The sequence below is a fragment of the Ostreococcus lucimarinus genome, chromosome 14 (genome assembly GCF_000092065.1).
Source record: "Ostreococcus lucimarinus CCE9901 chromosome 14, complete sequence".
NCBI classification, from domain to species: domain Eukaryota; kingdom Viridiplantae; phylum Chlorophyta; class Mamiellophyceae; order Mamiellales; family Bathycoccaceae; genus Ostreococcus; species Ostreococcus sp. 'lucimarinus'.
Genome location: NC_009368.1, coordinates 347,272 through 372,934, shown reverse-complemented (window position 1 = coordinate 372,934; position 25,663 = coordinate 347,272). Strand labels below are relative to the sequence as shown.

Sequence of the window (25,663 nt, the reverse complement as noted above, 5' to 3'; positions counted from 1 at the left end):
GATCAGGCCCGTGGCGGTGATGATGAAGTTCGTCCACGCCATTCGAGTCGCTTCCGACGCGGCGTGCGCGCGCGCGTGCGACGAGGTCGCTCGTCGCGCTGCGTTTTGACGCGATGAAGACGCGCGCCGCACTCGGCGACGCGCGGCGCGTGCGACGATCGAACCCGCGCGCGAGCATGCGCGCGCACATCGCGCGCGTTGCGGACGCGTCGGCGTCGCGCGATGCGCGGCGACGAGGCGCGAACGCGATGACGTCGAAAACGCGCGCGAACGCGATGACGTCGAAACGCATCGTGACGCGCCGCGCGCGCTCGCGGTCGATCCCGGGGGAGACCGGCGCGCGCGACGACGGGAACGCGTTCGAGGCGAACCCGTTCGCGAGCGCGAGCGCGACGTTCGACGCGCGGGAGGCGTTGCGAAGGGCGGATGAGGCGAGGGTGCTGATGAGCGAAATCGCGGGCATCGCGGCGGGCGCGGGGACGCCGGGCGTGGCGAGGACGCTGAACGCGGTGGAGTCGCTCGCGGCGCTGGCGGTGAGATCTTTCGGGGAGTTGTCGATGGAGAACCCGCCGACGGCGCCGGTGATCGTGCGACGGACGTTTGAGGCGCTGGGGGCGACGTACGTGAAATTGGGACAGTTCATCGCGAGCGCGCCGAGCGTGTTTCCGAAGGAGTACGTGGAGGAGTTTCAAAAGTGCCTGGACGCGACCGAGGTGACGGATTTTTCCATCATTAAGCGGACGATCGAGAAAGACTTGGGACGTTCTATAGATGATGTGTTCGCGACGATCGATCCGGTGCCTTTGGCGAGCGCGAGCGTGGCGCAGGTGCATCGAGCGACGCTGCTCGGAAGCGGGCGAGACGTCGTCGTCAAGGTGCTGAAACCGAACGTCGAGGACACGCTCAAGGCGGATTTGAGCTTTGTGTTAAATCGTGAGCAAGGTGTTACAGTTTTTGAATCCTGAACTCTCGCGAACATCGTTGGTGGACATCGTCGGAGACATTCGAGAGTCGATGTTGGAGGAGACGGATTTTAGAAAGGAGGCGCAAAACGTCGACGCTTTTCGACGATACCTTGAAGACGCGGAACTGACGAACATCGCCAAGGCGCCGCAAGTGTACAAACAATTTAGTGGTAAACGAGTGATGGTGATGGAGTACTTCTCTGGCGTCCCGCTCACGGACTTGGAGGCGATTCGTTCGGTGAGCACGCGCGATCCCGAGGCGACGCTCATCAACGCGCTCAACGTTTGGTTTGGCAGCGTGCTGGCGTGCGAGAGTTTTCACGCCGACGTGCACGCGGGTAATCTGATCGTTTGTCCGGACGGGCGCGTTGGTTTCATCGACTTCGGCATCGTCGGCAAAATTTCCCCGTCAATTTGGGGCGCGGTGCAAGCTTTTTTCCAATCCACCGCCGCGCGCGATTACGAGCGCATGGCGCTCGCGCTGGTGACGATGGGGGCCACCGACGGCGAAGTCGACGTCAAGAAATTCGCTAATGATTTACGCAAAGTCTACGAAACCTTAGATTCCATCGAACCGACTGTTCTTGTCGATGAAGACACCTTCGACGGCACCCCTCGCGCCGCCGTGACCGTCGACCAACAGCAAGTGACGCAGTTGGCCTCCGACTTGATCGTCGCCGCCGAGGAGAACAAAATCAAACTCCCCAAAGCGTTCGGCATCTTGATCAAACAACTGATTTACTTTGACCGTTACGTGCAGTTACTCGCACCCGACTTAGAGGTCATCGACGACGATCGCGTGGCGTTCGTCGACGCCGTGGCGGTCGACGTCTCTCCCAAGCGTCTCGCGTCCTCGTAGCGCGCGCGCTGTAATATCACTTTATCATCCTGTTTCTCCTGAAATCATCTTTAAAACGATGCTCGCGGCGCGACCCGCGCCGACGCCGCGCGCGGCGCGGCGCGCGACGAGACCGCGCGCGACTGTGACGCGCGCGCGCGCGCGACGCGTCGCCGCGCGCGCGAAACGCGACGAAACGCTCGCGGAAATCACGCCCGAGGCGTTGAAAAAGCAACTCTTCGCGTCGAAAGATTTATGGAGCACGGACGTCCACGCGGTGATGTACCGCCACTGCGACGGCGACGGCGCGAAGGCTGCGAAATATTGGCTGCAGTACATGCCGATGCGGAATCGCGCCGAGGTAATTCGGATGATGCTCGAACTCGCGCGAGCGCCGCACGCGGTCGAAGTCGTCGGCTACCTCGCGTGGCCGAAAGTGAAACCGAAGACGCCGTTCGGGAAGACGCCGAGTTTGGTAGACATCGATGGGTGTGCGAACGACGTTTCCCACGAAACGGCGATAATCAGATACCTGGGGCGAGAGTTGAGTTTGGACGGCGCGAACGAGTATGAGCGCGCGCGCGTCGACGAACTCTTTATGCAATATTGGCACACTATTCGCAACGGCGGATTGACGCACGATGGACAGCTGTACAGCGCGAGGGCATTGAAAGAGAGCATTGAAAGACGCGAAGACGCTGAGTGCGCGAGGTTTCAAGAGACGCATCGCGTGAATAATTTATCGGTGCCGGCGCGTTCGCGGCAGGCGCTGCGCGTGTTCGAGGAAATCCTAGAGCGTAACGGAAATTCGCGGCTCGTCGGCGAGTCGTTGACGTATGTCGATTTAGCTTTATTCGAAACGCTGTTCGAGCTCGCGGAGGAGGATTTAGTGCCCGATTTCGCGACGCGTCTGAATTTGCCGCGGTGTGGTGAATTCTTAACCGCCGTCGCTCGCGAACCGCCGATCGATCGCTACCTCAAGAGTGCGACGCGGATTCCACGTTATGAAAGACCGACGTATGCGTATATCGGCGGTCGTCACTGTGCTGTACCGTAGGTAAAATGGGGTGAGCGTCATTCGCGTCGCAAAAGTTTGCGACGCTGGACGCTCGAGGTTTCGCCCTGCGTCTCATCATTTATCGCCTCGCGGCGAGATGTCGACCGAATATCCCAAACCGACGCTCCGTCCTGGGCCGCCGAGTGATGCAGCGCGCGCGATCGAGGGCGAGCGCGCGGAGTCGTGCGAACGCGCGGCGAGAGCGGACGCAGCCGCCGGCGTCCCGTTGCTCGCGGTGTACGTCGACGACGACGTCTACGTCCTGAACAAGCCTGCGCAGACGTACGTGCACGATATAGAACGCCTCGTCGAGCGAGGCATGGTGAAATGCGATGATGCGACCACGGTCGATAACCGCGCGACGACGCGGGACGTGCCGTTCAACGCCTCGGAGTCGGCGCGCGTCGTTCACAGACTCGACCGCGACACCTCCGGATGTCTCGTCGTCGCGCGAAATCGAGACGCCATTCGCAGCTTGTCGGCGCAATTCGCCGACGGCACGGTGCAGAAGACGTACGTCGCGCTGTGCGCGGCGACGGCGGATTACGACGGCGTTGAAGATCATCGCAGAGTATTCACGGGTTGGGGCCGCGCGAAATACGGCCTCTTCCGTCTCTACGACGCCGCGGACATCGGCCGCGCGCTTCCCGGGAACAAAAAGGTCAAGGTCAAGCACGCCGAAACCACGATCATCGTCGAGCGCGTGATCACCGACGGCGTGGCGCTGCGATTTTGCGAACCGCCGACCGCCGACGACGCCGACCGCCGACGACACCGCGTCGCGTTGGCGCGTTGCTCCCCGCTCACCGGTCGCACGCACCAGATCAGACTTCACTGCGCGTCGCTCGGACTTCCGCTCGTCGGCGACGTGAGATACGGCGGACCGATCGCCGCGACTCGCGACGGACCGATCGACGCGCCTTTCTCCGCGCGTCGCGTCGCCGGCGCGTTGCTCCACGCCGAGCGCGTCGCGTTTCGCCACCCCAAATCCAACCTCCGCGTCGACGTCCACGCCCCGCGTCCACCGTGGGCGCGGCTCTACGGCGCGCCATGATTTAGCCATCACCGACCTCGCCATCGGTCTTCGTTTTAGCCCTCGTTTTAGCCCATTTCTCCCTTCGCCGCGCGCGTCGTCGCCGCGACCCGCAGACCGCGCCTGGCGCGCGCCATGGTCTCCGCCGTCCACGGCGTCATGATCACCGCCGACGTCCCCATCAAGCAGTACATCCTCCACCTCAACGACGTCGCGCCCGCGGAGCGCAAGTTCGTCGTCGTCGACCTCGACGCGCGTCGCGTCCTCGTCCAGCCCGACGCCGTCGACGCGATTCACCGCGAGATCGAGGCGTTTCAGCAGTCCACGCAGTACGTCGCCCCCCTCGCGAGCGCCAAGCCGTAGCGGACGCTCGCTTGTAACTCCGCGCGCCGTCCGTCGCGACGCCTCGTCGTTTCCCGCGCCGTCGTCGTCGAATCGTCGTCGCGAAAAACGTCCCCTTCGCGTTCGCGCGTCGCCACTGATCGCCTCGCGAGCGCATGTCGCGCGCGGGCGAGCCGATCGCGTGCAAGGCGGCGGTGGCGTTCGCGCCGCGCGAGCCGCTGCGAATCGTCGACGTCGTCGTCGCGCCGCCGCAGGCGGGCGAAGTGCGAATTAAAATCGCGTACAACGCGCTGTGTCACACGGATGCGTACACGGTGCGCGCTCGCCGCGCGAATCGCGCGCGCGCGCGCGTGCCGACTCGACCCGGACGCGCCGTCGATCGTCTCGGACTGACGCCGACGCGTCGAACAGCTCGGCGGACACGACTCGGAGGGGAAGTTTCCGTGCATCCTGGGACACGAGGCGGCGGGGACGGTGGAATCCGTCGGCGAGGGCGTGACGTCGTGTAAAGCGGGCGATCGGGTGATTCCGTGCTATCAGGCGTACTGCGCGGACATCGCGAAGGAGCCGTGCGCGCACTGCGTGCATCCGAAATCGAACCTGTGTCAGGCGGTGCGGGCGTACACGGGCGCGGGGGTGATGAAGAACGACGGGAAGCCGAGATTTACGCTCGCGAGCGACGGGTCGGAGATTTTTCACTTCATGGGAACGTCGACGTTTTCCGAGTACACGGTGGTGCACGAGGTGGCGGTGGCGCAGGTGGGGAACGACGAGGCGCCGTTTGGATAAGGTGTGCCTGCTGGGATGCGGCGTGAGCACGGGGTGGGGGGCGGTGCATAACACGGCGCGGGTCGAAGAGGGGAGCTCCGTGGCGGTGTTTGGTCTGGGCGCCGTCGGATTGGCGTGCGTGGAGGCGGCTGTGGAGGCGGGCGCGACGCGCATCATCGCTGTCGACACCAACGACGAAAAGGAAGCCGTGGCGCGCGAGTTCGGCGCCACGGATTTTGTGAACCCGACAAAGTTTGGCGATAAAAATTCACAAACTGTCATCGCGGAGATGACGGACGGTGGAGTGGATTATTCGTTCGAATGCGTCGGAAACGTCAACGTCATGCGAAGCGCTTTGGAATGCTGCCGCAAGGGGTGGGGGACTTCCGTCATCGTCGGCGTCGCCGCCGCGGGCACGGAAATCTCAACCAGACCATTCCAACTCGTCACCGGTCGCACGTGGAAAGGTACCGCTTTCGGCGGGTACAAGAGCCGCATCGCCGTGCCGAAACTGGTCGAAAAGTACATGGGCGGAAACACGAAACTCGACAGATACATCACGCACCGCATGAAGTTTGATCAAATCAACGAAGCGTTCGAGCTGTTGCACGAAGGCAAGTGCTTACGATGCGTGTTGAGCTTCGATTAATCAAGCGGTCCTTCTCAACCGTATAATTACTTTCACAACCGATTATCAATGTCATTAAATTTTAAGACTTCCCAGCGCCGCGGCGTGGAACTCGATGTGCTCGCGCATGAACGTGGAAACAAAAAAGTAGCTATGATCGTAACCATCGTGCAGACGATACGTGACATCACATCCACGCTCTTTCGCCGCGTCCACGAAACGCTCAGGGTGCAACTGCGTCTTATAAAAGGAGTCCGCCGCGCCTTGATCAATTAAAATCGGCATCTTAAACGTGCCCGCCTCGACGCTCTTCACGAGCTCCGTCGCGTCGTGCGATTTCGCCTCATCGCAATCCGCGCTCCCAAGGTAGGCCTTGAGCGCCTTTTGTCCCCACGGGCAATCCGACGCCGTCGGATTAGCAATCGGAGCGAACGCGCTCGCGCTCGCGTACGCGTTTGGATTTCTCAGCGCCAACGTCAACGCCCCGTGTCCCCCCATCGAGTGCCCCGAGATCGACACTCGCTCGTGATCCAACGCATCGGCAAAATCGCACGCCCGCAGCACTTTCGGCAGCTCTTTCGTGACGTACGAGTACGTTTTGTAGTGTCGAGACCACGGCGCCGCCGACGCGTCTACATAAAATCCAGCCCCCTTCCCTAAATCCCACGCCTCGTCGTCCGCCGCGTCGTCTCCTCGCGGTGACGTGTCCGGCATGACCATGGCCACGCGCCGCGCGTGGCAGTGCTCGAACGCGCACCCTTTCTGCGCCACATTTTCGTCCGTGCACGTCAATCCGGAGAGGTACAACAAGAGGGGGAATTTGTCTTTGAAGTCTTCGACCGCGCCGGGAACGAACACGGCGAAAGTCGCGACCGAGCTCAAGGTTTCGGAGTCGTGTTGGAGCCGATGTAAGGTGCCGTGGTGGGCGCGGGTGACGCTGATCGTTTTCAGGTTGAAGGGCGCCATGGCGCGGCGAGGGGATTAGTGACGCGAGCGCGTCGGATTGAAATGAGGGATAATCTACAGCGGGCGCGAAGAAGGGCTAATCCAATCGAACCGAACGATTTTCTTCGGCGCGTTCTGTTTGGTAACGCGCAGCGGCGGTTTGTAAATCTCGTTTCAGCGTGTAGCACGAGGCGGCGAGAAGACACCCGCAAGGAATCCAGAACAAAACCGAGATGAAAAAGGCCGTCTCGCGACCGAACGCGGCGACGAAGCCGGCGACGACGAGAGGTCCGAATCCTTTGCCTAAATCGTCGGTGAGCATGAAGAGGGAAAACGCGGTGCCGCGATTCATGGGATGCAGGACGTTGAGCAACAGCGCTCGAATGTTCACGCCGACGCACGAAGCGATGCCTCCCGAAATAAAGGATAAGATCGACTTGATCGCGATGTCGGACGCGGAGTTGTCGTAATTCGCCAACACCAAGTAAGCCACCGGGAACACCCCCACGATTGCGCTCGATCCCATGAAAATCGATACGTTCTCCGGTTTGTTGTTGAAAAGAATTTGGCCGTACCACCCGGCCCAAATCGTCCCTAACATGCCGCCGACGGCGAATAAAATCAGCATCGACGTGCTCTGCTTCACACCTAACCCCTTATCTTGCGCTAAGTAATCGTTGAAGAACGTGTTGATCATACTCCACGGCACGCAACCCGACACGCCTTGCGCCAAGAACAACGCCACGGTGCGCACGGAGACGATGCCGTGCAACTTTCGCGCATACATCTTCGCCGCGGTCGCGCTGAAGTGCAGCCCTCGCGGTGGTATCGGCGGTGTCGAGGGTCGTGAGGACGATTGGATGACGAGCGACTCTTGCTCGAGACTTGCCTCCTCGTCCGGCGGCGCCTCCATCGCCCCGCGCTCGGGCTCCTCGACAAAGAACATCAGCACCATGGCCACGCATATCGCCGGAATCGCCACCACCGCGAACGGCAAGCGCCAGCCGTACGACTCCCCCAAAAATCCCGCGATCGCTTGCCCGCAGACGATCCCGAGCGTCATCGATAGCCCCGTCACCGCGCTCATCTTCGTCCGCTCGCTCGGCGGAAATAAGTCTGACATTAAGGAGTACGTCAACGGCGCCGCGCCGCCTACCGCGATTCCCGTCAGCGCGCGCAACCAATACAACTGACCAAAAGTCGTCACCCCCGGCATCCACGCCAGGACGTTGGGGCACGATCCCAACAGCATCGTCCACGCGAAGAGCTTCGTGCGCGGATAGTAATCCGCCATCGACCCGATCAACACCGCCGCCGGCGCGCCGAGCAAGAAGAACGCGAACGCGATCTGCCCGCCTAATTTATAGTCCCGCTCATTCGGCGACAGATTCAAATCGTTCGCGATGGCGGTCAAATTCGGCGCTAACAAATTTTGATCGGCGAACACCAACCCGAGGCCCAGGCACGTGAACACGAACGCGCGCTTGTTCGACGCCGACATCCCGAGCGACGTCCTCCCTCGCGCGTGAGCGCGCGCGCGGTGTTCTTCGTTCAAACTCTGTCCGCTGAGCGACGATCGGCCAGGGCGCATGCGCCGCCGCGCGGCGATTTACTCGACGCAACTGTCACCGCGCGTCGACGTTCACGCGCGCCTATCGACGCGCGCGTCGCGATTCGCGCGAGTTCGAGCGCGCGCGATCGCGCGCGCGAGTCTTTTCCGCCTTCGAGCGCGCGCGCGGGTCCGACGACGCGCGCGCGACGACGCGACGTCGCGTCGCGTTCTGACGCCTGTCCCGGGCGCATTCAAATCCTCAAGTCTTACAAAGAGCGCTTTAAATTCTCGCGAAACGACGCCGATAGCGCGGCCAAGACGGGCCACAGGCCGCACATGGCGATCTTGGGCACGCCGCTTCCGAACGTGGTCCTGTCGTAGCCGAGATACATCCTAATCGCGACGAAAACGTAGACCACGAGCACGACTGGGGACGAAAACGCCCAGCCGACGAGCGGAAGCGACGAGAGAACGGGCACGCCGCGGGCTTTGACGTCGCGAGACGCGCGCTGGGGCGCCGGCGACTTTAGTTTTCCGGCGGATGCGAACGACGCGGCGACGCGAGGAAGGGAAGCGATGTCCCGCGCGCCGAACTCGACGGCGCGCGGCGACGCCGCGGGGACGCGAGCGCGACGCGAGCGGCTCGAGACGCGCGCGAAGGAGGGCGGCGCCGCTCGCGCGCGCGTCGAGAGCATCGCTGATCGCACGGCGCCGCGCGCGCGGGGGTGTGAGGGTACGTTGTGAAGTTTGGTATTGCAGCCGCGGGACGGCGGTTATTCGAGAGAGTACTGGGAGGAGAGCTTTTGTTGGACGGCTTGCGCGGCAAAGTACGCGACGCACCAGAGCGTGATCTCGCGACCGGAGTTCAGAACGAGATTGACGAGGCCCGGGCCGGGGCAAACGCCGCCCAAGCCCCAGCCAGCGCCGAAGAGCGCGCCTCCGATCAAAACAGACTTGTCGACGTACTTCGGAGTAGTCGAGAACTCTCGCGCCATGGCCGGACGAGAGACGCCCAAGGCATTCTTCGCGAGGAACATAGAAACAACCACGAGGGCGAGCGCGCCGCCCATGACGAACATCAAGGACGGATCGAAAGCTTGAGTGGTGACTGCGAGAAAACCGGCGACTTTCGCCGGATTCGTCATCCCGCTCACGACGAGACCGAGACCGAAAAACAGTCCGGCGACGGACTCGCTCACGAGCTCGAGCTTCTTCACGACGTCCGTGATTCCTCCGCCCTCACGCTTAGCGAGCGCGTAGAGCACGCCTTGGACAGCCGCACCGGCGGCGAAAATTTTGGCGTACAAAATCGTTTTCGCCTCGGGCGAGCGCGCGAGCATGTCGATCGTCTTCGTCGCTTGCGACACGTGTAACTCATCCATCGTTCCCGTCGCCGCGACCGTGATCGCACCGACGACCATGAACACGCACGTGAACGCCACGCTTCGCACGTCCAATCGTCCGATCCCAGAGATTCCGTGTCCGCTCGTGCACCCGCCTCCGAGCGAGCTCCCCGCTCCGACGAGCGCGCCCGCCGCGATGGCTCGCGTCGCGTCCACCATCGGCACCGCCGCCTGCGCGCCCAGAATCATCGGTGCCGCGTATCCCGCCGCGAGCAGTCCGATCAAAAACGCCGCGCTCGTCGCTCGACCCTCGCCTCGCGCGAACGCCTTGGTGTCCCCGCTCACGCCCAAATTGCGTCCCGAATTCAATCGCTTCGCCACCACCATCGACCCCAAAATCAGCCCTCCCGCGAGCGCGCTGTCCGGCGTGAACTGCAGATTGGTCATCGGTCCGTGGTGCGCGCGCGGTGTCGACGATCGGCGTCGACGCGCGCTCGTCGCGACGCGCTTCGGTCGTCGCAGGGACGCCACTGAATTGTCGACGGAATTCCGGAACGACGCGCGACGCGCGGCGGCGGCGACGGCGCCGGAAGCGACGCTCGCGCGCATGATGGCGTCGCGCGCTTTTAGCTCTCGCGGGACTCGGACGCGGCGACGGCGCGCGCGGCGCGTTTTGACGGTGCGCGCGCGGATTGGGACGCAGGGATGCGGGTGGTGGTTAAAAGCGTCAACGGATGAGAAAGACGTCGCGAAGGTCTTTGAGAGCGCGCTCGACGGCGTCGAAAGCGGCGCGATTGCTCACGGCGACGGGGCGAAGGGAATCGGAAACGCGGCGGAGGCAGGCGTCGAGGACGCTCGCGCTGGCGCCGCGGTCGGCGCAGGCTTTGATGGTGAGCGCGGCCTGGACGATGGCGGTGACGAGCTGGGTGACTTTGAGCTTTTCGGCGTCGACGTCGGCGGCGGTGGGAGGGAGATCGGACTTAGTGGCGCCGGTTCCGAGAGGTTCCTGGAGACTCGGATTGAGCGTCGCCGTGCTCTCGGCGCCGGCGTTGGTGGTGGTTTGCACGTGGTAAACGATGCGACGAGCGCCCATGCCGGCGGTGGCGACGATGTCTTCCGCCGTCGAAGCGTAGAGTTCGTCCGAGCTCGGCGTCGCGGATGGTGGGGCGAATCGAGAGAGAGCGCGATGACCGTCGCCCAAATTCTGACTCTTGATTTTCCGCCACAACCCGAGGGGTTTGTCGTGATATCCCTGTTGCTGCCGCAAGCGAACTAAAGCACCCTCCAACTCCGCGTTGGCGCCGCGCAAGGCGAGAACGATGGCGGCGTATTCTCGTTGGAATTTAAGCGCTTCGCCGTTCGTCTCCGCCGCTTGCTTGACGCGTTCTGGTTTCTTTTTGAACTCCTCCGCGGCGTCATTCTTCATCCGCAACGCATCGACGAGCTCGCGCTTGCGCTCGAGAGCTTGTTGAGCTTCGTTGAGCAAACGGACGTCCATCTCACGCATTTGTGCGGCAACTGCGACGCCGGCGCCGTAGGCGTGGCCACCGCCACCGACCACCGGCAGCGGATCGTAAATTCCTCGGAAACCAGCGTTGAAGGCTTCGTTTTCGATTTGTTCCGCGGTCCCCGCAGCAATCAGATCCATCTCTTCTTGGTTGGCGTCTACTGGCATGATATCGATGTCTCGGACGAGCTCGACACCGAGTTCTGGACGTGCAAATTGTACGCGACAGGTGGCGCGCTCGACAATCAATATGTTTCCTATGTACGGCGAATGGAATCGGGGATGCACCGCCAACACCGTTTGCCCGACTTCGAGCGGCGACGGGACCGGAACGCCACCCGTCCACTTGAGCATTAAGGCCTTAAGCTCATCCGTTAGAACCGTACCGTGCAATTTCAAGTTTGTCATCTCGCGCGCGGCGTGTCGGAAATACTCCAAGTCCACACGCTCGTCCTTCAAAAATTTGAGCGAAAGGCGTCTCGTCTTTGGTAATTTTCGACGGACTTTTTGCCATTCTTCGCGCGTAGCGACGCGCATATCGCCTTTACCAATGTGCTGCAACCATCGTGAGAAGCCACTGTCTTCAAACCAGCCCTTGTCCGTACCAGCGGTGAAGAAGTTGGCGTTTGCCCAGCGTCTCGTCAACGGATCGTGCGCACCGATGAGCAAACGCGCCCGGTTGTCTCCTTGCGTCGTCGTCGTCGCCTCAGCCGTTTCGCTCAGACGATGATCGTGAAAGAGTGAGGACGCCGCGCCGAGACCAACAGATTCGATCTCGCGCGAAACGTGGCGCCGAGGCCTGTTTATCTTCAACATCTTCTTCCCGACCGGCATCGGCGTCGGCTTGAGCGCATACTTCGGTAACGGCGGCAGGTGGCGTGAAGGTGACCCGTACGAGCCGCGCGGTCGTCCACTACCTTGCTTACGTTTCTTCTTCATGCTATCCGTCTGTTGCGGCGATGGAGCCGCGACGTTCTCTGCGAGCGTCATCAATCCGTCTAGAGCGCCGTAGAGCGTGTCTTCATCCGCCGCCGACATCGGCTTCTTCCTTCTAGCGGGCGATGAACCGTTCGCCGTGCTCGTCGTGAACACTTCATCCGGGAACAACGCCCGCGCGCGCTTTCGTCTGGGCGTCGTCACGTTACCCAACGCCAAGTCCGCGATTTGACTCTTCGTCGCGTAGCTCCTACTCGGGCTATTTTGCTGCGCCGCGCGAACCGCTTCGCGGTTGATCTGCGGCGACAGCGAAACTAGAACCTCCGCCGCATTTTCAAAGTTAACGTACGCGCTCGACGGCTTCCTGGGCGTTCGCTTACCCACGACTCGCGGCGCCTGCACGCCGAGCACGCTCAACGCCGAAACCGTCGTCGTCCCGTCGCTCTTCGACGCCGGCTCGTTCTCCACCGAACTCCCCCGTTTCGGCGTCGACGACCCCGCGCGCGTCGAGCTCCCGTTCCTTCCATCGTCCCCCGTCTCGAGCTTCGCCGTTCGCACCCGCCGTCCTCGTCCCAGCGCGTCCTCCTTCCCCTCCTCCGTCTCGACCTGTCGATTTCGAGCGCGCGTCGCCGTCAGTCTTCCCCGCCCGTCCGATCCCTCCCGCGCGCCGCCCCATCGCGCCCGCGCTTTCGCGCCCGTCGTCCACCGCCGTCTCCGCCGCGCGCCGATCGCGCGCCTCGCTCGATCCTCGATCCGCGCGCGCCTCCGCTCGGCGTCGGTCGCCGTCCGAAATTCAAATTCTCAAAAGGTTTCCGAAATCGAATCGCACCTTCACGTTCGCCCGCGACGCCGCCGCGCGCGCGTCGCGCGCGATTCCGCCTCCATCGTCCATCGTCTCGCCGTCGGGCGTCGGCGCGCCTCGTCGCGAGGATCGTCGCGTCGGCGACGTCGACATCGTCGTCGTCGCGACGATTCAAAGCGCGAACCGATCGCGTTCGGTCGCCGTCGCGTCGCGTCGCGCGATCGCGCGCGCGCTTCGGGACGCCGCGCGCGCGAGGAACGTCGCGCGCGAGGTCCGCGCGCGGCGCGCGCGCGTGTGCGGCGTCGCGCGGCGGCGTCGCGCGCGTCGAGGTGTGCGAGTCGTCCGTGTTGTAGGCTCGGGACGAGACCGCGGGCGCGACACCGCGGCGCGACACCGCGACGGCGCGCCGACGCGCGCGCGCGATGGAGGACGACCGCGACGACGCGCCGGTGCTCGACGGCGCCGCGCGCGCCGCGCGGTCGCACGAGGGCGACGACGACGGCGGGACGACGACGGCGGGGACGGGGACGCGATGGCACGCGCGCGGCGACGGCGCGCGCGCGAAAGGCGAGGACGGGGCGCGGCGCGCCGCGGCGGGGGTCGAGATCGAGGGCCTGGACGACGACGATCATCGGTTCAACCTGAAGACGCTGTGGCGGTTCATGGGACCGGGATTTTTGATGTGCATCGCGTACGTGGATCCGGGGAACTTTGAGAGCGACTTGCAGGCGGGAACGCTGTTCGGGTATAAATTGCTCTGGGTGTTGCTCTGGGCGACGCTGGGGGGGTGGTACATACAAGGTCTGACGATACGGCTGGCGCTGGCGACGGGGTGGGACCTGGCGCGGTGCATGCGGGAGGAGTATCCGGACCCGACGCGGTACGCGCTGTGGGCGATGACGGAACTGGCGATCATCGCGAGCGATGTTCCGGAGGTCATCGGCACGGCGTTGGCGCTGAAATTGATATTTGGAATTCCCACGTGGGTGGGAGTGGTGCTGACGTCGATGTCGACGATGGTGTTTTTGGGGTTGCAGTCGTTCGGGGTGCGAAAGTTGGAGGCGTTCATGGCGGCGCTCGTCGGCGTGATGTCGTTGTGTTTCTTGGCTGAAGTCACGTTTGTGGACGCGAAAGCGTCCTCTGTGGTGGCGGGGATTGTGTTGCCTCGATTGCCGGGAAGCAAGGCGCTGTATATCGCCGTATCTCTCGTCGGCGCCGTGGTGATGCCGCATAATTTATTCTTGCACAGCGCTCTGGTGTTGAGCCGCGGGTTTAGTTTAGGCGAAAAGAGTCTGAGGATGGCGTAGAAGTACAATATCGTCGAGTCTGGGATGGCGCTCTCGGTGTCGTTGTTCATCAACTTCGCCGTCGTCATCGTCGCGGCGTCGAATTACGCGCACTTGACCGATCCGGAGGAAATGCGCCAGGTGCGCGAGCGTCCGTTGCAGTACGCGCCGCAAATGTTGAAGGAGGTGCTCGGCACGGCGGCGAAAGGTTTCTTCGCCGCCGCGCTGCTCGCGTCGGGGCAAAGTTCCACTATTACTGGAACGTATGCCGGTCAGTTCGTCATGGATGGGTTCTTGGAGCTTCGTGTCAACCCGGTGCTTCGAGCGTTTGTGACGCGCATGTGCGCCATCGTGCCGTCTTTAATCGTCGTTTTGGCCGCTGGCGATAAGTACTCCGAGTCCTTGATCGTGATATCATCAACAATTTTAGCGATACAGCTCCCGTATGCGCTGATTCCCCTCATCAAGTTCACCGCGAGCGAGCGAATCATGGGTCCCATGGCGGTGTCGGCGAAGCGGTTGCGTTACACCATCTGGCTCTCCGGCGGAATCATCGGCGCCAACGTGATTTTGATCTCCACGGCCATCGTCGAGTCTAAGCTCGTGTGGGGCTCTTTCGCGGGTGTGTTCTTAGGTCTCATCATCTTCAGCATGCTCGGCGTATACATCGCGACCCTCCTCTACCTCACCTTGCGACCCGTGCATCAAAATCTGAGCGCGCGCACGTCGGTTCGCATGAAGCGTCCCGGCGACGCCAACTTATCCGACGAAGAGCTCGACGACGCGATGTGGAACAACGATGACTTATTACCGGATCCCGCCACCGCCGCGGTGTACTCGCTCTGACGGGCAAACGTGATAGAGATTATTTTTATTATGAATAGACGGCGCTCCAGTCCAGCCGCCGCCGCACTCGCGCGCTCGTCAATGCCGCGAGGCGCATCCCTCGTCACCGCCCGTCTCCCTCGCCCCGATTCGCGCCATCGTCAAACGCGCGTCGCGGCGCGTTCGAAGCCTTCGTCCGCGATGTCCGACGCGCCCTGCGACGAACTTTACGTCGACGTCAAAAGATTTGTCGAAAAGCAGCGCGTGACGATAAAAGTGCCGATGCGCGACGGCACATCGAAGACGCTGCATCGCGACGCGGCGGAACCGATAGAAAAGAGTTTTCAGCGCTTATTGAAAACGCTGGCGCGGGGAAAGACGGCTTCTGGAACCACGACGGTGACGCTCGAGCGCGACGGGGCGCCGGTGGCTGGGAGCGCTACGCACGCCGAAGCGTGGTCCGAGGGAAGCGTCCTCACGATCGATGACTGCGAGACGCGGATATCGTATCTCGTACGATTAGATGCGCCGGAGATGGCGGGGTGCTCGAGCGTGGACTACGCCATGGTGGGATATCCGCTTCCAGCGACCGCGCACGGATTGGAATTTTGCCAGCACGACGAAGTCGACTGGCGATGGTACGCGGACGGCGAGATCGTCGGCCAAGGGCGCGTGTACACGCCCACAAAAGAGGATTTCGGTAAAAGATTAGCGGTTGAGGCTTTGGACGAGAGGTTTGAGTTTACGAACGTTGTGACGCGGCTGGGCGTTGATCGGTCGGAGGCGTTGCGACGGTTGGAGCCGAGCGCCGAGACGTCGGCGGATTATCGTATCATGACGTACAACGTGTTGGCCGATGCGTACGCGCACACTTGGGGAACGATGTTTCCTTACTTTGACACGGCGTTGGCTAAAGTGGAACGACGCTTGCAGCTAGTATTGGAAGATATCTTACGATCAAAAGCCGACGTCGTGGCGCTACAAGAAGTGGACAAGAAGTACCACGAAACGTTGTTCGTGCCCGTACTCACTGCAAACGGATATATCGCGACAGATTGGGTCGGTAAGAGCGGTCAGACGTTGGAAGGATGCGCGATGTTCTTCGCATTGAGCAAGTTTGAAAGCATCGAGCGCGAAGAAGCGATCAAACTCACGGAAATCGGAGACAAAGCTTTGCGGCGCTGGATCGCGGATGACGATAACGCAGAGTTGGCTATGGCTCTCAAAAAGATCACGTCCATTGCGCAGCTCGCGCGCGTGAAAGTACGCGCGAGCGGCAAGTCGTTGTGCGTCGGTAACACTCACTTATTTTTTCACCCAGGGGCGATGCACTTACGAGTCTTGCAAGCTCACGAATTTACGACTCGGGCAACGGCGTTCGCCGCCGGCGATCCACTCGTATTGTGCGGCGATTTTAACGGTGAGCCTGAAGATGGCGTCATCAGATATCTCACCAAAGGCGAGATTTCCGCGAGTGACGAGGATTGGGTTCGTGGTAGTCTATTTCGGTGGGGCGGGACGTCATCGCGAGACGCCGCTCGAGATCTCTTCTATATTTGTGACGATGGTACAGGATACGAGACATTCAATCGCAACTTTGATGAAGTCACCAATACCTTTGAGTTACGAGCGCTCGCAGAACGAGGTATTTTCATGTCTCTTTGCGCTCGTACGCTGGATAAAGAGTGGGGCGCGTCGTGTAAATGCGACGAAAAATCGAGCGACGACGCAAACGCAATCGCAGCCGTGAAGAAGCACGTCAAATGCGGATGCACGTTGAAAAACTGTCACGCCGTCGCTGCATTCACACTTCGACGCGAGAGTGGACTCGCGCCTGGGTTAACGATGGATGCCGACGACCACGTGATTGCTCGTCGCGCGTTTAGTGATATTAAGCGAGCGCAGGATGACGGCTTCGCCGCCGTCTCGGCGAAGCAAGCCGCGCTCGCTTCATCCGTCGTCCCCGACGCCAGCGCGGTCCCGATCGGCTGTGGCGCACACTTGCGAACCGCGCGACCACTGTTCTCTGCCGGTGGATTCCTCGAATGGACGAATTACGTCGGCGGATTCGTCGGCGCGTTGGACTACGTGTGGTGTTCGACGAGCGATTTCGCGTCGCGCGCCACATCGCCGCTCCCCGACATGTCCGCCGTCCTCGCGCACACCGCGTTACCAAACGCGCAATTTCCATCAGACCACATCCCCGTGATCGTGGACGTCGACTTAGTTAACTAGAACGTTATGATTAGCAGCGCGAAAGCACAGCGCGAATTCGTCGCCGCGCCGTCGCCGCCGCGAAACCGCCGCACTTCCCGACGCCCCCCGCCTCGCCCGCACACATGCTTGCGATGTCTCGCGCATCGCTCGCGCGCGTTTTCGCGTCCTTGGACGCTCGCAGGCGTCCCGCGCGCGCCGTCGCGCGGCGCCAGAGCGTCGGCCTATCCTGTCGAGCCGTCGTCGGGGACGACGCGCGCGACGACACCGCGCGCGCGAACGCGCCCTCGCGCCGGGCGTTCGTGCACGTGCTCTCGCTCGCGAGCGTCGCGAGCGTCGTTTCGGCGCCGGGCGCGCGCGGGGAGGAGGACGACGCGGCGATCGACGGCGCGGCGGCGATCGAAGCGGCGGCGCCGCCGACGGCGTCGAAGGTTCGCGAACTCGAGAAGAAGCGCGTGGTGAGCGAGAGTTTGGCGTATGAGTTCACGTACGCGGTGGAAGCGGAGAGCGGGAAGCCGATCAGTTGGGCGGTGAGCCGAGAGCGGGATACGTACTCGAGCGCGGAGCCGATGTCGCCGAACGCTCGGCAACGCATCGTGTACGAGTTGTTGAGTTTTAAAGGACCGTTGACGACGGTGGTGACGGTGAGCAACACGCCCCCAGCGCTTGAATCGAAAGCCGTGAAGGAGTGGACGGCGAAGCAGGTGGCGAACGCGGTTCTGGCGGATAAAGCCACGGGACGGGTGGCGAGCGGACAGCGCGTGAGTCTGGCCGAGGTGGATAACGCGATCATCAACGTCATCGATGATGTGCCGTATTATTACTACGAGTACATATCGCAAGGCTCACCGAATTTGCGCGAGCCGGAGGCGACGACGTTTCGACACAGTTACGGCGTGACGGTTGAGCGGGATGGGTACTTGTACACGCTGAGTTCGAGCGCCCCCGAGATTTACTGGGACGAGCTCGCCCGTGGGTTCGACGAGACGATCAAGAGCTTTAGATTGACGACTCCGAACAAGAAGAAGTACCGTGCTCCGGGTAACGAGGGGCTCGGCATCTCTTTGCCGTTTCAGTAATCGCGCCGCTGCCTATTATTCTCTACGTCTAATTCTACCTATGCCTACTAGCCTGGTTTTAATTTAACCATTCAGCGTTAGAATCGTCTTCCAACGCCCGTTTCGCCTCCTCGATTGTCGCTTCACGAGCCGATTGCACGAGAGCGCTTGCGATTCTCCACGCCGTGGTACGCATGGCTTGATCCAAGCCGCCGTTTCTCGATCGCGTCAGCGAACGCAGGCAAGCATCTTGCAGCTTGTCAAACTTATCGCTCTGAAGTGCCGCGATTTTCGCAGGCGTCGTTAGTCCGGCGTTATGTAGAGCTCGTGCTCTTGCGCCGGTCATGCCTTCGAGACGCATCAGCGGTAATAGCTCTCGTCGCGCGCCAGCTTGCAACTCTTCGCTAACGTTTTGCAAAAGACCTGCGAGCGCGTGCCAGCCGCACTGTTCGCACAGCACGCTCGCCATGCCCGCCGTCGTCGCCGCGCTGTTTTGAAGAGATTGAATCATCCCACGGTTGACGGGATTGTTCGATAACGTTGACCATTTGCGCGCAATGTCGACGGTGGTGTCGTCGCTCGCCAACACGTCGCTCAACAGCAACGCCGCAGCGAGACGCTCATGGCGCGACCGAGTCGCCTTGGCTTGGTCTGATATCCCTTGTCGATGCTGCGCTCTTTCTGCGTACTGTCGGGTGACATTCAAATGTTTCTCCCCAAGTTCATGAATACTGTCGTATCGACTCATCCAATCGCTCCACGCGTGCCAATTCAAGTTTGCTGCGAAGACGTTGGTTTCGTTCGACACGCAAAAGAATAGCAAGTGCGTCTTCGTCGAAAGATTCAATCCATTCGTAAGCGCGAAAGACAACTCTTTCCGCAGCGTCTTAGCGTGTGCTATCGGTAAAGTACACTTGTAGAACGCGAATCCCTCTGGAGTAGAGCACCACTCAGCGCAATGCGCGCCGGAGCGCGCGACAACCAGCCCTTTTTCGTAAATTTCCTTCAACGCTCGGCTTTGACGGGCGAGAATTGACGCGTTATCGCGTCCAGATGTCCAAGCAAACGTGCGACAAGCCAGCTCACCGGCGTCTTCCTTTGTCTTGAGTACTCCACACGCGATGGATTCGAGATAAAACCGTCGTTGTTCTGGCGTCACGGGCATGTCATGGCGCTTGATTGCAGGAGGAAACAGACGCGACTCCAAAGCCGGTAGCTCGCCGAGTACTAGATTTCGCGCCCAATCCACGGCCTCTTGTTTCGTCGTGACTAGGAAAGATTCACCGAAATCGCTTTGCCCTTTTCTTCCAGCTCGACCAGCCATTTGTTTGTACTGAGCCATCGAAGGCGTCGGTAAACCGGCGATGAAGCCGCGAAGGATGACGCAACGGCGAGCGGGCAAGTTGACGCCCGCAGCAAGAGTCGTCGTGCATGTGAGCGCTAAAATCGCACCAGCTCGAAAGCCCTCTTCGATTACTCTCTTCTCTGCCGTCGTTAATCCGGCGTGATGCCACGCGAGACCGGAGCGAACACACGCTACTAGCGCTTGGTCGGGCTCGCCCTCCGCAGCTTCGTAGAGTCTCGCCACGCACTCTTCTCGCAGGTGCGCCGTGTTCGGATTCACCGGAAGCAAGCTCGCCAATTTCGTCGCATAAACTGAACACTGACTCTTGCTCGAGCAAAATACCAACGAGCTGTGCGCGTTGACGAACACTTGACCAACCAGTTCGGCGACGATCTCCAACTCCACTCGCGACGGCGAATCGGCCACGCGCGTCAGCTCCCAGCCCGCCTCACCTCGATTCTCCTTCGCATACACCCCACCCACGCACACCACGTACTCTTTCAACTCCACCGGCCGATGATGACTGACGTAAATCTCCGCGTCTAACCACCTCGCTAAGCGTTCCATCGATGACTTTCCCACCGTCGCGCTCATGCACACGATTTGCGGGCCGTCGCTCGACACCTTTCCCGACTTCACTCCGTGTCGTATCTTCGCCAACATCCCCTCCAGCGCGCACCCACGTTCGTCTTCGCTGACCATGTGCAGCTCATCCACCACCACGACGCTGAGCAGCGATATCTCGCCCGTTTCGAACAGTCTATTGACGCACGACGACGCCTTTTCAATCGTCGTCACCGCGCAGCGCTCTCTCGAGCTCCCCAACGGCGCCCCCTCGCACTCCACCCCGGCGTAGCCCCTCACCTTGATCCCGAGCGGGCGTAACAACGACTCCAACGACGCCACTTTTTCCCGCACGAGCGCGACGTACGGCAGCACGACGAGCGCTTTCGCCGCGGGAAAGTTTGTCAGGGACAGTCGTAACAACTCATCGGCGACGCGACTTTTACCGCCGCCCGTGGGCGCCGTGTAGCACAGCGAGCGACGCGACGCGGCGACGAGGTTTATCGCTTCGGCCTGCCACGGGTACAGGGGCGGGGGCGCGCCCCGCATGGCGAAGGGCGCGGCGATGACTGGCGACAGCTGGTCGGCGTTTGAACTTCGGGACGCGGGGACGAACGAGAGTGAAGAATGAATTCAACGACGATACGTATTAAAAATAGAGGACCCATGGACGAGCGAAAGATGAGATTACGCCTTGGCGATGGCTCGCTTGCCAGAATCCAGGCAGTTGGAGAGAAGCATCGCGATGGTCATGGGACCGACGCCGCCCGGCACGGGCGTGATGGCGCTCGCCACCTTCTTAACCTCGGCAAAGTCGACGTCGCCGACCAAGCGATAGCCAGCCTTTTTGGTCTTATCGTCCACGCTGTTCGTACCGACGTCGATGATGACGGCGCCCTTCTTCACCCAATCCTTCTTCACCATCTCCGCGCTCCCGCACGCCGCGACGATGACGTCGGCTTCGCGGCAGATTCTCTTCGGATCCCGCGTCTTAGAGTGCACCACGGTTACGGTACAATCTTCCTTCATCAAAAGCATCGCCGCCGGCATGCCGACGATGTTTGATCGTCCGACGACGACGGCGTTCTTTCCGGATAACACCGTCCCGTTTCGCTTCAGCAGCTCCACGCACCCCTTCGGCGTGCACGGCGCAAACAGCGGTTCGTGTCCCTTCATCGCCAGCTTCCCGATATTCTCCGGATGAAACCCGTCGACGTCTTTCTCGAGCGATATCTCCGCCAGGGACGCGCTCCTCGTTCATCCCTTTCGGCAGCGGCAGCTGCACCAGTATCCCGTGCACGCGCGCGTCCGCGTTAAACTTCCGCACCGTCGCCAGCACCTCCGCCTCGCTCGCGCTCGCCGGGAGTTCGGCGTGAAAGCTCTCGATGCCCGCCTCTTCGCACGCCTTGCGCTTCATGCGGACGTACGTCTGCGAGTCCTTGCGATCGCCCACGATGACCACCGCGAGTCCCGGAACTTTACCGTGCTTCGCGCGCAGCGCGTCGACTTCGCCCTTGATCTCCGCGCGAATCGTCGACGCGATCGTCTTACCGTCGATGATCGCCGCTTCGGCGCTGTGCGACGCGCCCATGGCGGCGCGCGACGACGCGATGTGATGACGTCGACCGACCGCGCGATCGGGACGACGCGCGAAATCGACGAAAACGCGAAAGCGCGACGCGCGGCGGGCGAAGCGCGAGCTCGGACGGCCGCGAATGTCGTGCGAGATGACGACGACGCGGTGCGCGACGACGACGCGGGCGTCGGCGGTCGCGCGCGCGATCGCGAGGGGTGGAAGTTGGAAAAGGGAAGATAAAGCGCGCGGTCGGTCGACGGCGGCGACGCGGCTCGCGCGACGCGACGCGGACGCGCGACGAGGGGTAGAGGTCGTGCGACGAGGGTTTCTGAGCGATTGGTTGGCGAAGAATGACGATAAAGGGTCGAAGGGGAAGGCGAGCGCGGGCGGGAAGAAGAAGAAGAGCGCGACGCCGAGCGAGCGAAGACGACCGGCGCCGAAGGTGGCGGATACGATCGATAGTCCGTTCGATGATTTCACGAATGAAGAGTTAAAACCAGATTTTGGGTTTCGTAGGGATCTGCACGAGCTGTACGACGTGCCGAGCTTGGATGAGGAGCCGCTGGGGGCGGGGTCGTACGGCGTCGTGCGCAAGGCGACGAGCAAGAAAACCGGGGAGGCGTTCGCGTTGAAGACGCTGAAGAAGGCGCCGTGGAAGACTGCGCCGGCATCGAAAGCGGCGGTGCAGTATTATCACGGCAAGCTGAGGAACGAGGTGGAGGTGATGCAAACCATCGGAGCTTCGTTGAGCGTGGTGTACCTTTACGACGCGTTTGAAGACGACGAGTGCGTACATCTTCTCATGGAGTTGTGCTCGGGCGGAGAGTTGCTCGATCGCATCTCTATGAACGATTCTAATGATTATCGCGAGCAAAAGGCGGCGCAATTGGTGAAGAGCGTGCTGCGGACGGCGGTGCAATGCCACAGTCGGGGGATTATCTATCGCGACATCAAACCGGATAACTTTTTGTTCCAAACCGAAGATGACGACTCGCCTCTCAAAGCCACGGATTTCGGTTTGGCGGGTAAATTGCCCCCCAAAGGAGAAGTGCTCGCGCGCCGATGTGGAACGCCGAGCTACATGGCACCCGAGGTGATTGAACGCAACTACGGCAGTCAAGCCGATGTGTGGTCCGCCGGCGTCGTCGCCTATCAACTTTTGAGCGGGCGTCTGCCTTTCATCGATAAAGTCAACGCTCGACCGAACGCCAAGGAAGTGTTTAGGGCTATTCTTGAGGACGAAGTTGACCTCGAGTCCGATCCCTGGTCCCAAGTGAGCGACGAGGCGAAGGATTTTGTGCGCAAACTACTCGATCGCGATCCTGAAGCCCGACCGATAGCTCGCGCTGCGCTCCTTCACCCCTGGCTCACGCAGACGTCGGCGAGTTGGAAGGCAAAGGCAGCAAAGGGGCAGGATTCCGCGTTGGACGGTCAAGTCGTCGCTCGACTGCAGCGTTTCGCCACTCAAGGTTTGCTCAAGCGTTCGGTGCTCAGGCTCATCGCCCGAGAACTCTTGAGCGAGGACGAAGACGACATCAAGACGTTGTCCCAAGCCCGAGATGCGGACATCGAGACCTTGAAAGCATTGTTCGCGAAGTTGGACACTTCAGGTGATAACATGGTCCGAGCTCGGCGAGCTCGAGGTGGGGTTGAGGGAGATTGGATACGACGTCACAGGGCGAGAGAGCAAGCAGCTCTTAGGTTCGTTGGACACGTCTGGCGACGGTTTGATTGATGTCAACGAATTCATCGCCGCGCTGTTGGATTGGGAAAAGATTGAACAGACGAGTGAGTACCCCAAGTGGGTCGAGCGTGCGTTCAACATTCTCGACAAGGACAATAGCGGTCAAATTGACGCCGAGGAAGTGGCGCAATTGATTTTCGAAGAGTCAAGCGAATCAAACGATTCAGTTCGCGCCGCCATCGTCAAGGCGTGTATCCGTGAGGCTGATATCGATGGTAACGGTAAAATCGACATGGACGAATTCGCGAGCTTGCTTCAAGCCGACCCCACGGACGATTTGGACCAGTACGATTCACGCGAAATCTCCGTGAGCTCCTCCTTCGACAAGGATTGATAATTTGTTCCCCCTTTCCCAAGCCGTATGTAATAATAAGCGCTCAACTGGCTACAAAACTATCTACTAATCTATCACACGCGTTCGTGATCATCGCATTTTCTTCACCTTTGGCGCCACCGCCATCGTAGAGTCGCGAGTCAACGAGTTGAAGGTTTGTCGATGCGCGGCCATGTAACGTTCCGTGTCCTTTGTGCTCCAATACGCCTCGATCTGTCTCGTCTTACGCCCCAGCACATCCCCGAACACCACGCGCCAGAGATACGTCACGATGAAATACGCCGCGGTGGGATTTAAATCGCGTTCGTCTTCGCCAGTTCCGAGCGCCCAGCGCATCGGCGCGGCGAACGGCAGTCGGAACCCAGTCTTTTGTTCGGGGTACGAGTAGTACCATCTGACCGCCGTGGCGCCGATGAACGTAACGATCATGAACGTCCGTCCCGTGGCCATGCACATCTGTTTCATCTTTTGCTCGGCGTGCACGAGCGCGACTTGCGCTTGCTCCAAACGCGCGCTCTTCCGTTCGCCTTTTTCGCGAACTTGAGCCTCGGCGACGGCGATGCGCTCGCGCGCGAGCTCGATGCGACGCTTGGCGATCGCGTAATCATCGGTGGCGTAGATTTTCTCGGTCTCGAAGAGCTCGCACGCGACGCAGGTGGCGAAAGCGGCGATGAGGACGTGGTACATTTGAAGTGAATATTCCGCGGCGCGGCGACGAGTGAGGCGGGCGGAGTCGTGCTCGATGGATGTGGTTAGGTTGATGAACGCGTGAGATGAATGTTACTCATAACAACGCGCGGTACTAATCCCAGACTACCCAGAAGACGAACCCGAATTCGAGAGACGCCCTTTACGCGGTGAGAATGCACGCGCCGCCGACATCCTTGATCTTCTTTTCGGCGAGTTTGCTAATGTAACGGCACTTCACCACGACCGGTTGGCTCGGGAGTTGACCCTTACCGAGAAGCTTGAAGATACCGTGATCAGTGAGATCAATCACCGGCGCTTGAGACGTGTTCTTGGCGCACTCCTCACGCTTCTCCTCGCCGACGAGCGTCCAAAGCTTGTCAATGTTGATGGTCGGGCAGTGGTAGTGGTTCTTGAGCTTGTGGAAGTGACGCATACCAACCTTACCGAAGTAACCCGGGTGATACTTATCCATCATAATTCTGTGATGGTGTTGACCACCCGCCATACCGCGACCCGCCGGGTGCTTGCGGTGCTTACCGATACGGCCGTGACCCGCGGACACGTGCCCGCGCTTCTTGCGGTTCTTATGCAACCTAATCGCGCGCGCAAACAAACACACGTCCTCGGTCAGTCGACGATTCTCCGAAGTTTTTCCATCGCTCTCGCGCCATCGCGCGAACCACCGCGCCGCGCGCTCCGCGACGCGTCCCGCGTCGAGTCCTCCTAAAAACCCTAAAGCCTCCGAACGCGCCGAACGCGCGCGTCGAACGCGCGCGTCTCCCCCGCACGCCCGCCCGCGCGCGCCTCGAAACGACGCATCGCAATCCCGCACGCCCAACCGCGCGCGCGCGAGCGCCCGCGCGCGTTCGCGCCGCTCGCCCGGGCGCGTCCACGCCGCACACCGATCGCTAGGGCTCGCCATCGCGTCCACGCCGCGTTCGCCCCTCCCGTCGCGCGCGCGACCGCGCGCGCGCCGCGACGTCGCGCCCGATCGAACGCATCGCATCGCTCGCCGTTTCATCGCCCGCACCTCGTCGGCATCTCGAAAGAGCGTCGGCTTTCGCGCGTCGCAAAGAGACGGATCGCGCGCGCGGCGTCGTCGCGCTCTGCCCCCGCGAGGCCGCGTTCGACGCCCCGGAGTCGATCGACGATCGTCGATCGAGCGCGCGCGAGCGAACCTCGCTCGAGGTTCGATTGAAAACGAATCGATCGGTGGGTCGATCGGCGCGCGCGGCGGCAGAGCGCGACGACGACGGCGCGCGCGACGGCGACGGCGCGCGCGACGAACGCGTGACGCGCGATGTGGGGACC

At 61.4% G+C, this 25,663-nt stretch overlaps 13 protein-coding genes and 5 pseudogenes across 13 annotated transcripts, besides 5 other annotated features; 9 read left to right on the top strand and 9 right to left on the bottom strand.

Moving 5' to 3' along the window:
* Nucleotides 1-575: 575 nt before the first annotated feature.
* On the top strand, nucleotides 576-1,767 carry OSTLU_2176 (annotated as a pseudogene; the record flags this gene model as incomplete).
* Nucleotides 576-1,767: a sequence feature.
* A 316-nt stretch (nucleotides 1,768-2,083) lies between these two features.
* On the top strand, nucleotides 2,084-2,860 carry OSTLU_27489 (predicted protein; the record flags this gene model as incomplete). Its single annotated transcript, XM_001421418.1, has 1 exon — nucleotides 2,084-2,860. One exon carries the CDS (start codon nucleotides 2,084-2,086, stop codon nucleotides 2,858-2,860), a length of 777 nt encoding a protein of 258 aa, XP_001421455.1.
* Nucleotides 2,861-2,957: 97 nt separating this feature from the next.
* On the top strand, nucleotides 2,958-3,914 carry OSTLU_27488 (predicted protein; the record flags this gene model as incomplete). Its single annotated transcript, XM_001421417.1, has 1 exon — nucleotides 2,958-3,914. The coding sequence occupies one exon, from the start codon at nucleotides 2,958-2,960 to the stop codon at nucleotides 3,912-3,914; it is 957 nt and encodes a 318-aa protein (XP_001421454.1).
* A 114-nt stretch (nucleotides 3,915-4,028) lies between these two features.
* OSTLU_27487 (predicted protein) lies at nucleotides 4,029-4,256 on the top strand (the record flags this gene model as incomplete). Its single annotated transcript, XM_001421416.1, has 1 exon — nucleotides 4,029-4,256. One exon carries the CDS (start codon nucleotides 4,029-4,031, stop codon nucleotides 4,254-4,256), a length of 228 nt encoding a protein of 75 aa, XP_001421453.1.
* A 134-nt stretch (nucleotides 4,257-4,390) lies between these two features.
* OSTLU_4268 lies at nucleotides 4,391-5,640 on the top strand (annotated as a pseudogene; the record flags this gene model as incomplete).
* Nucleotides 4,391-5,640: a sequence feature.
* A 66-nt stretch (nucleotides 5,641-5,706) lies between these two features.
* On the bottom strand, nucleotides 5,707-6,597 carry OSTLU_43308 (predicted protein; the record flags this gene model as incomplete). Its single annotated transcript, XM_001421237.1, has 1 exon — nucleotides 5,707-6,597. The coding sequence occupies one exon, from the start codon at nucleotides 6,595-6,597 to the stop codon at nucleotides 5,707-5,709; it is 891 nt and encodes a 296-aa protein (XP_001421274.1).
* A 76-nt stretch (nucleotides 6,598-6,673) lies between these two features.
* On the bottom strand, nucleotides 6,674-8,077 carry OSTLU_43351 (MFS family transporter: sugar; the record flags this gene model as incomplete). Its single annotated transcript, XM_001421236.1, has 2 exons — nucleotides 6,674-7,379; nucleotides 7,449-8,077. The coding sequence occupies 2 exons, from the start codon at nucleotides 8,075-8,077 to the stop codon at nucleotides 6,674-6,676; spliced, it is 1,335 nt and encodes a 444-aa protein (XP_001421273.1).
* Nucleotides 8,078-8,394: 317 nt separating this feature from the next.
* On the bottom strand, nucleotides 8,395-8,823 carry OSTLU_27483 (predicted protein; the record flags this gene model as incomplete). Its single annotated transcript, XM_001421235.1, has 1 exon — nucleotides 8,395-8,823. The coding sequence occupies one exon, from the start codon at nucleotides 8,821-8,823 to the stop codon at nucleotides 8,395-8,397; it is 429 nt and encodes a 142-aa protein (XP_001421272.1).
* Nucleotides 8,824-8,901: 78 nt separating this feature from the next.
* OSTLU_27482 (predicted protein) lies at nucleotides 8,902-9,918 on the bottom strand (the record flags this gene model as incomplete). Its single annotated transcript, XM_001421234.1, has 1 exon — nucleotides 8,902-9,918. The coding sequence occupies one exon, from the start codon at nucleotides 9,916-9,918 to the stop codon at nucleotides 8,902-8,904; it is 1,017 nt and encodes a 338-aa protein (XP_001421271.1).
* A 280-nt stretch (nucleotides 9,919-10,198) lies between these two features.
* OSTLU_27481 (predicted protein) lies at nucleotides 10,199-12,806 on the bottom strand (the record flags this gene model as incomplete). The annotated part of the gene is made up of 2 exons (XM_001421233.1): nucleotides 10,199-12,520; nucleotides 12,744-12,806. 2 exons carry the CDS (start codon nucleotides 12,804-12,806, stop codon nucleotides 10,199-10,201), a joined length of 2,385 nt encoding a protein of 794 aa, XP_001421270.1.
* A 554-nt stretch (nucleotides 12,807-13,360) lies between these two features.
* Nucleotides 13,361-14,698, top strand: NRAMP1 (annotated as a pseudogene; the record flags this gene model as incomplete).
* Nucleotides 13,361-14,698: a sequence feature (Nramp family transporter: metal ion).
* Nucleotides 14,699-15,391: 693 nt separating this feature from the next.
* On the top strand, nucleotides 15,392-17,062 carry OSTLU_43289 (predicted protein; the record flags this gene model as incomplete). Its single annotated transcript, XM_001421415.1, has 2 exons — nucleotides 15,392-16,335; nucleotides 16,801-17,062. 2 exons carry the CDS (start codon nucleotides 15,392-15,394, stop codon nucleotides 17,060-17,062), a joined length of 1,206 nt encoding a protein of 401 aa, XP_001421452.1.
* A 452-nt stretch (nucleotides 17,063-17,514) lies between these two features.
* OSTLU_7791 (predicted protein) lies at nucleotides 17,515-18,063 on the top strand (the record flags this gene model as incomplete). Its single annotated transcript, XM_001421414.1, has 1 exon — nucleotides 17,515-18,063. A coding segment is annotated over one exon (549 nt), but the record flags the coding sequence as incomplete, so codon positions are not given.
* Nucleotides 18,064-19,351: 1,288 nt separating this feature from the next.
* OSTLU_43137 (predicted protein) lies at nucleotides 19,352-20,557 on the bottom strand (the record flags this gene model as incomplete). Its single annotated transcript, XM_001421232.1, has 1 exon — nucleotides 19,352-20,557. A coding segment is annotated over one exon (1,206 nt), but the record flags the coding sequence as incomplete, so codon positions are not given.
* A 150-nt stretch (nucleotides 20,558-20,707) lies between these two features.
* On the bottom strand, nucleotides 20,708-21,599 carry OSTLU_6031 (annotated as a pseudogene; the record flags this gene model as incomplete).
* Nucleotides 20,708-21,599: a sequence feature.
* Nucleotides 21,600-22,140: 541 nt separating this feature from the next.
* Nucleotides 22,141-23,518, top strand: OSTLU_2798 (annotated as a pseudogene; the record flags this gene model as incomplete).
* Nucleotides 22,141-23,518: a sequence feature.
* Nucleotides 23,519-23,752: 234 nt separating this feature from the next.
* On the bottom strand, nucleotides 23,753-24,349 carry OSTLU_27473 (predicted protein; the record flags this gene model as incomplete). Its single annotated transcript, XM_001421231.1, has 1 exon — nucleotides 23,753-24,349. The coding sequence occupies one exon, from the start codon at nucleotides 24,347-24,349 to the stop codon at nucleotides 23,753-23,755; it is 597 nt and encodes a 198-aa protein (XP_001421268.1).
* A 75-nt stretch (nucleotides 24,350-24,424) lies between these two features.
* Nucleotides 24,425-25,417, bottom strand: RPL27aB (Ribosomal protein L27aB, component of cytosolic 80S ribosome and 60S large subunit). The gene is made up of 2 exons (XM_001421230.1): nucleotides 25,383-25,417; nucleotides 24,425-24,945 (listed from the first exon to the last, which is right to left on the bottom strand). Exons 1-2 carry the CDS (start codon nucleotides 25,391-25,393, stop codon nucleotides 24,513-24,515), a joined length of 444 nt encoding a protein of 147 aa, XP_001421267.1. The 5' UTR covers nucleotides 25,394-25,417; the 3' UTR covers nucleotides 24,425-24,512.
* Nucleotides 25,418-25,663: the final 246 nt, after the last annotated feature.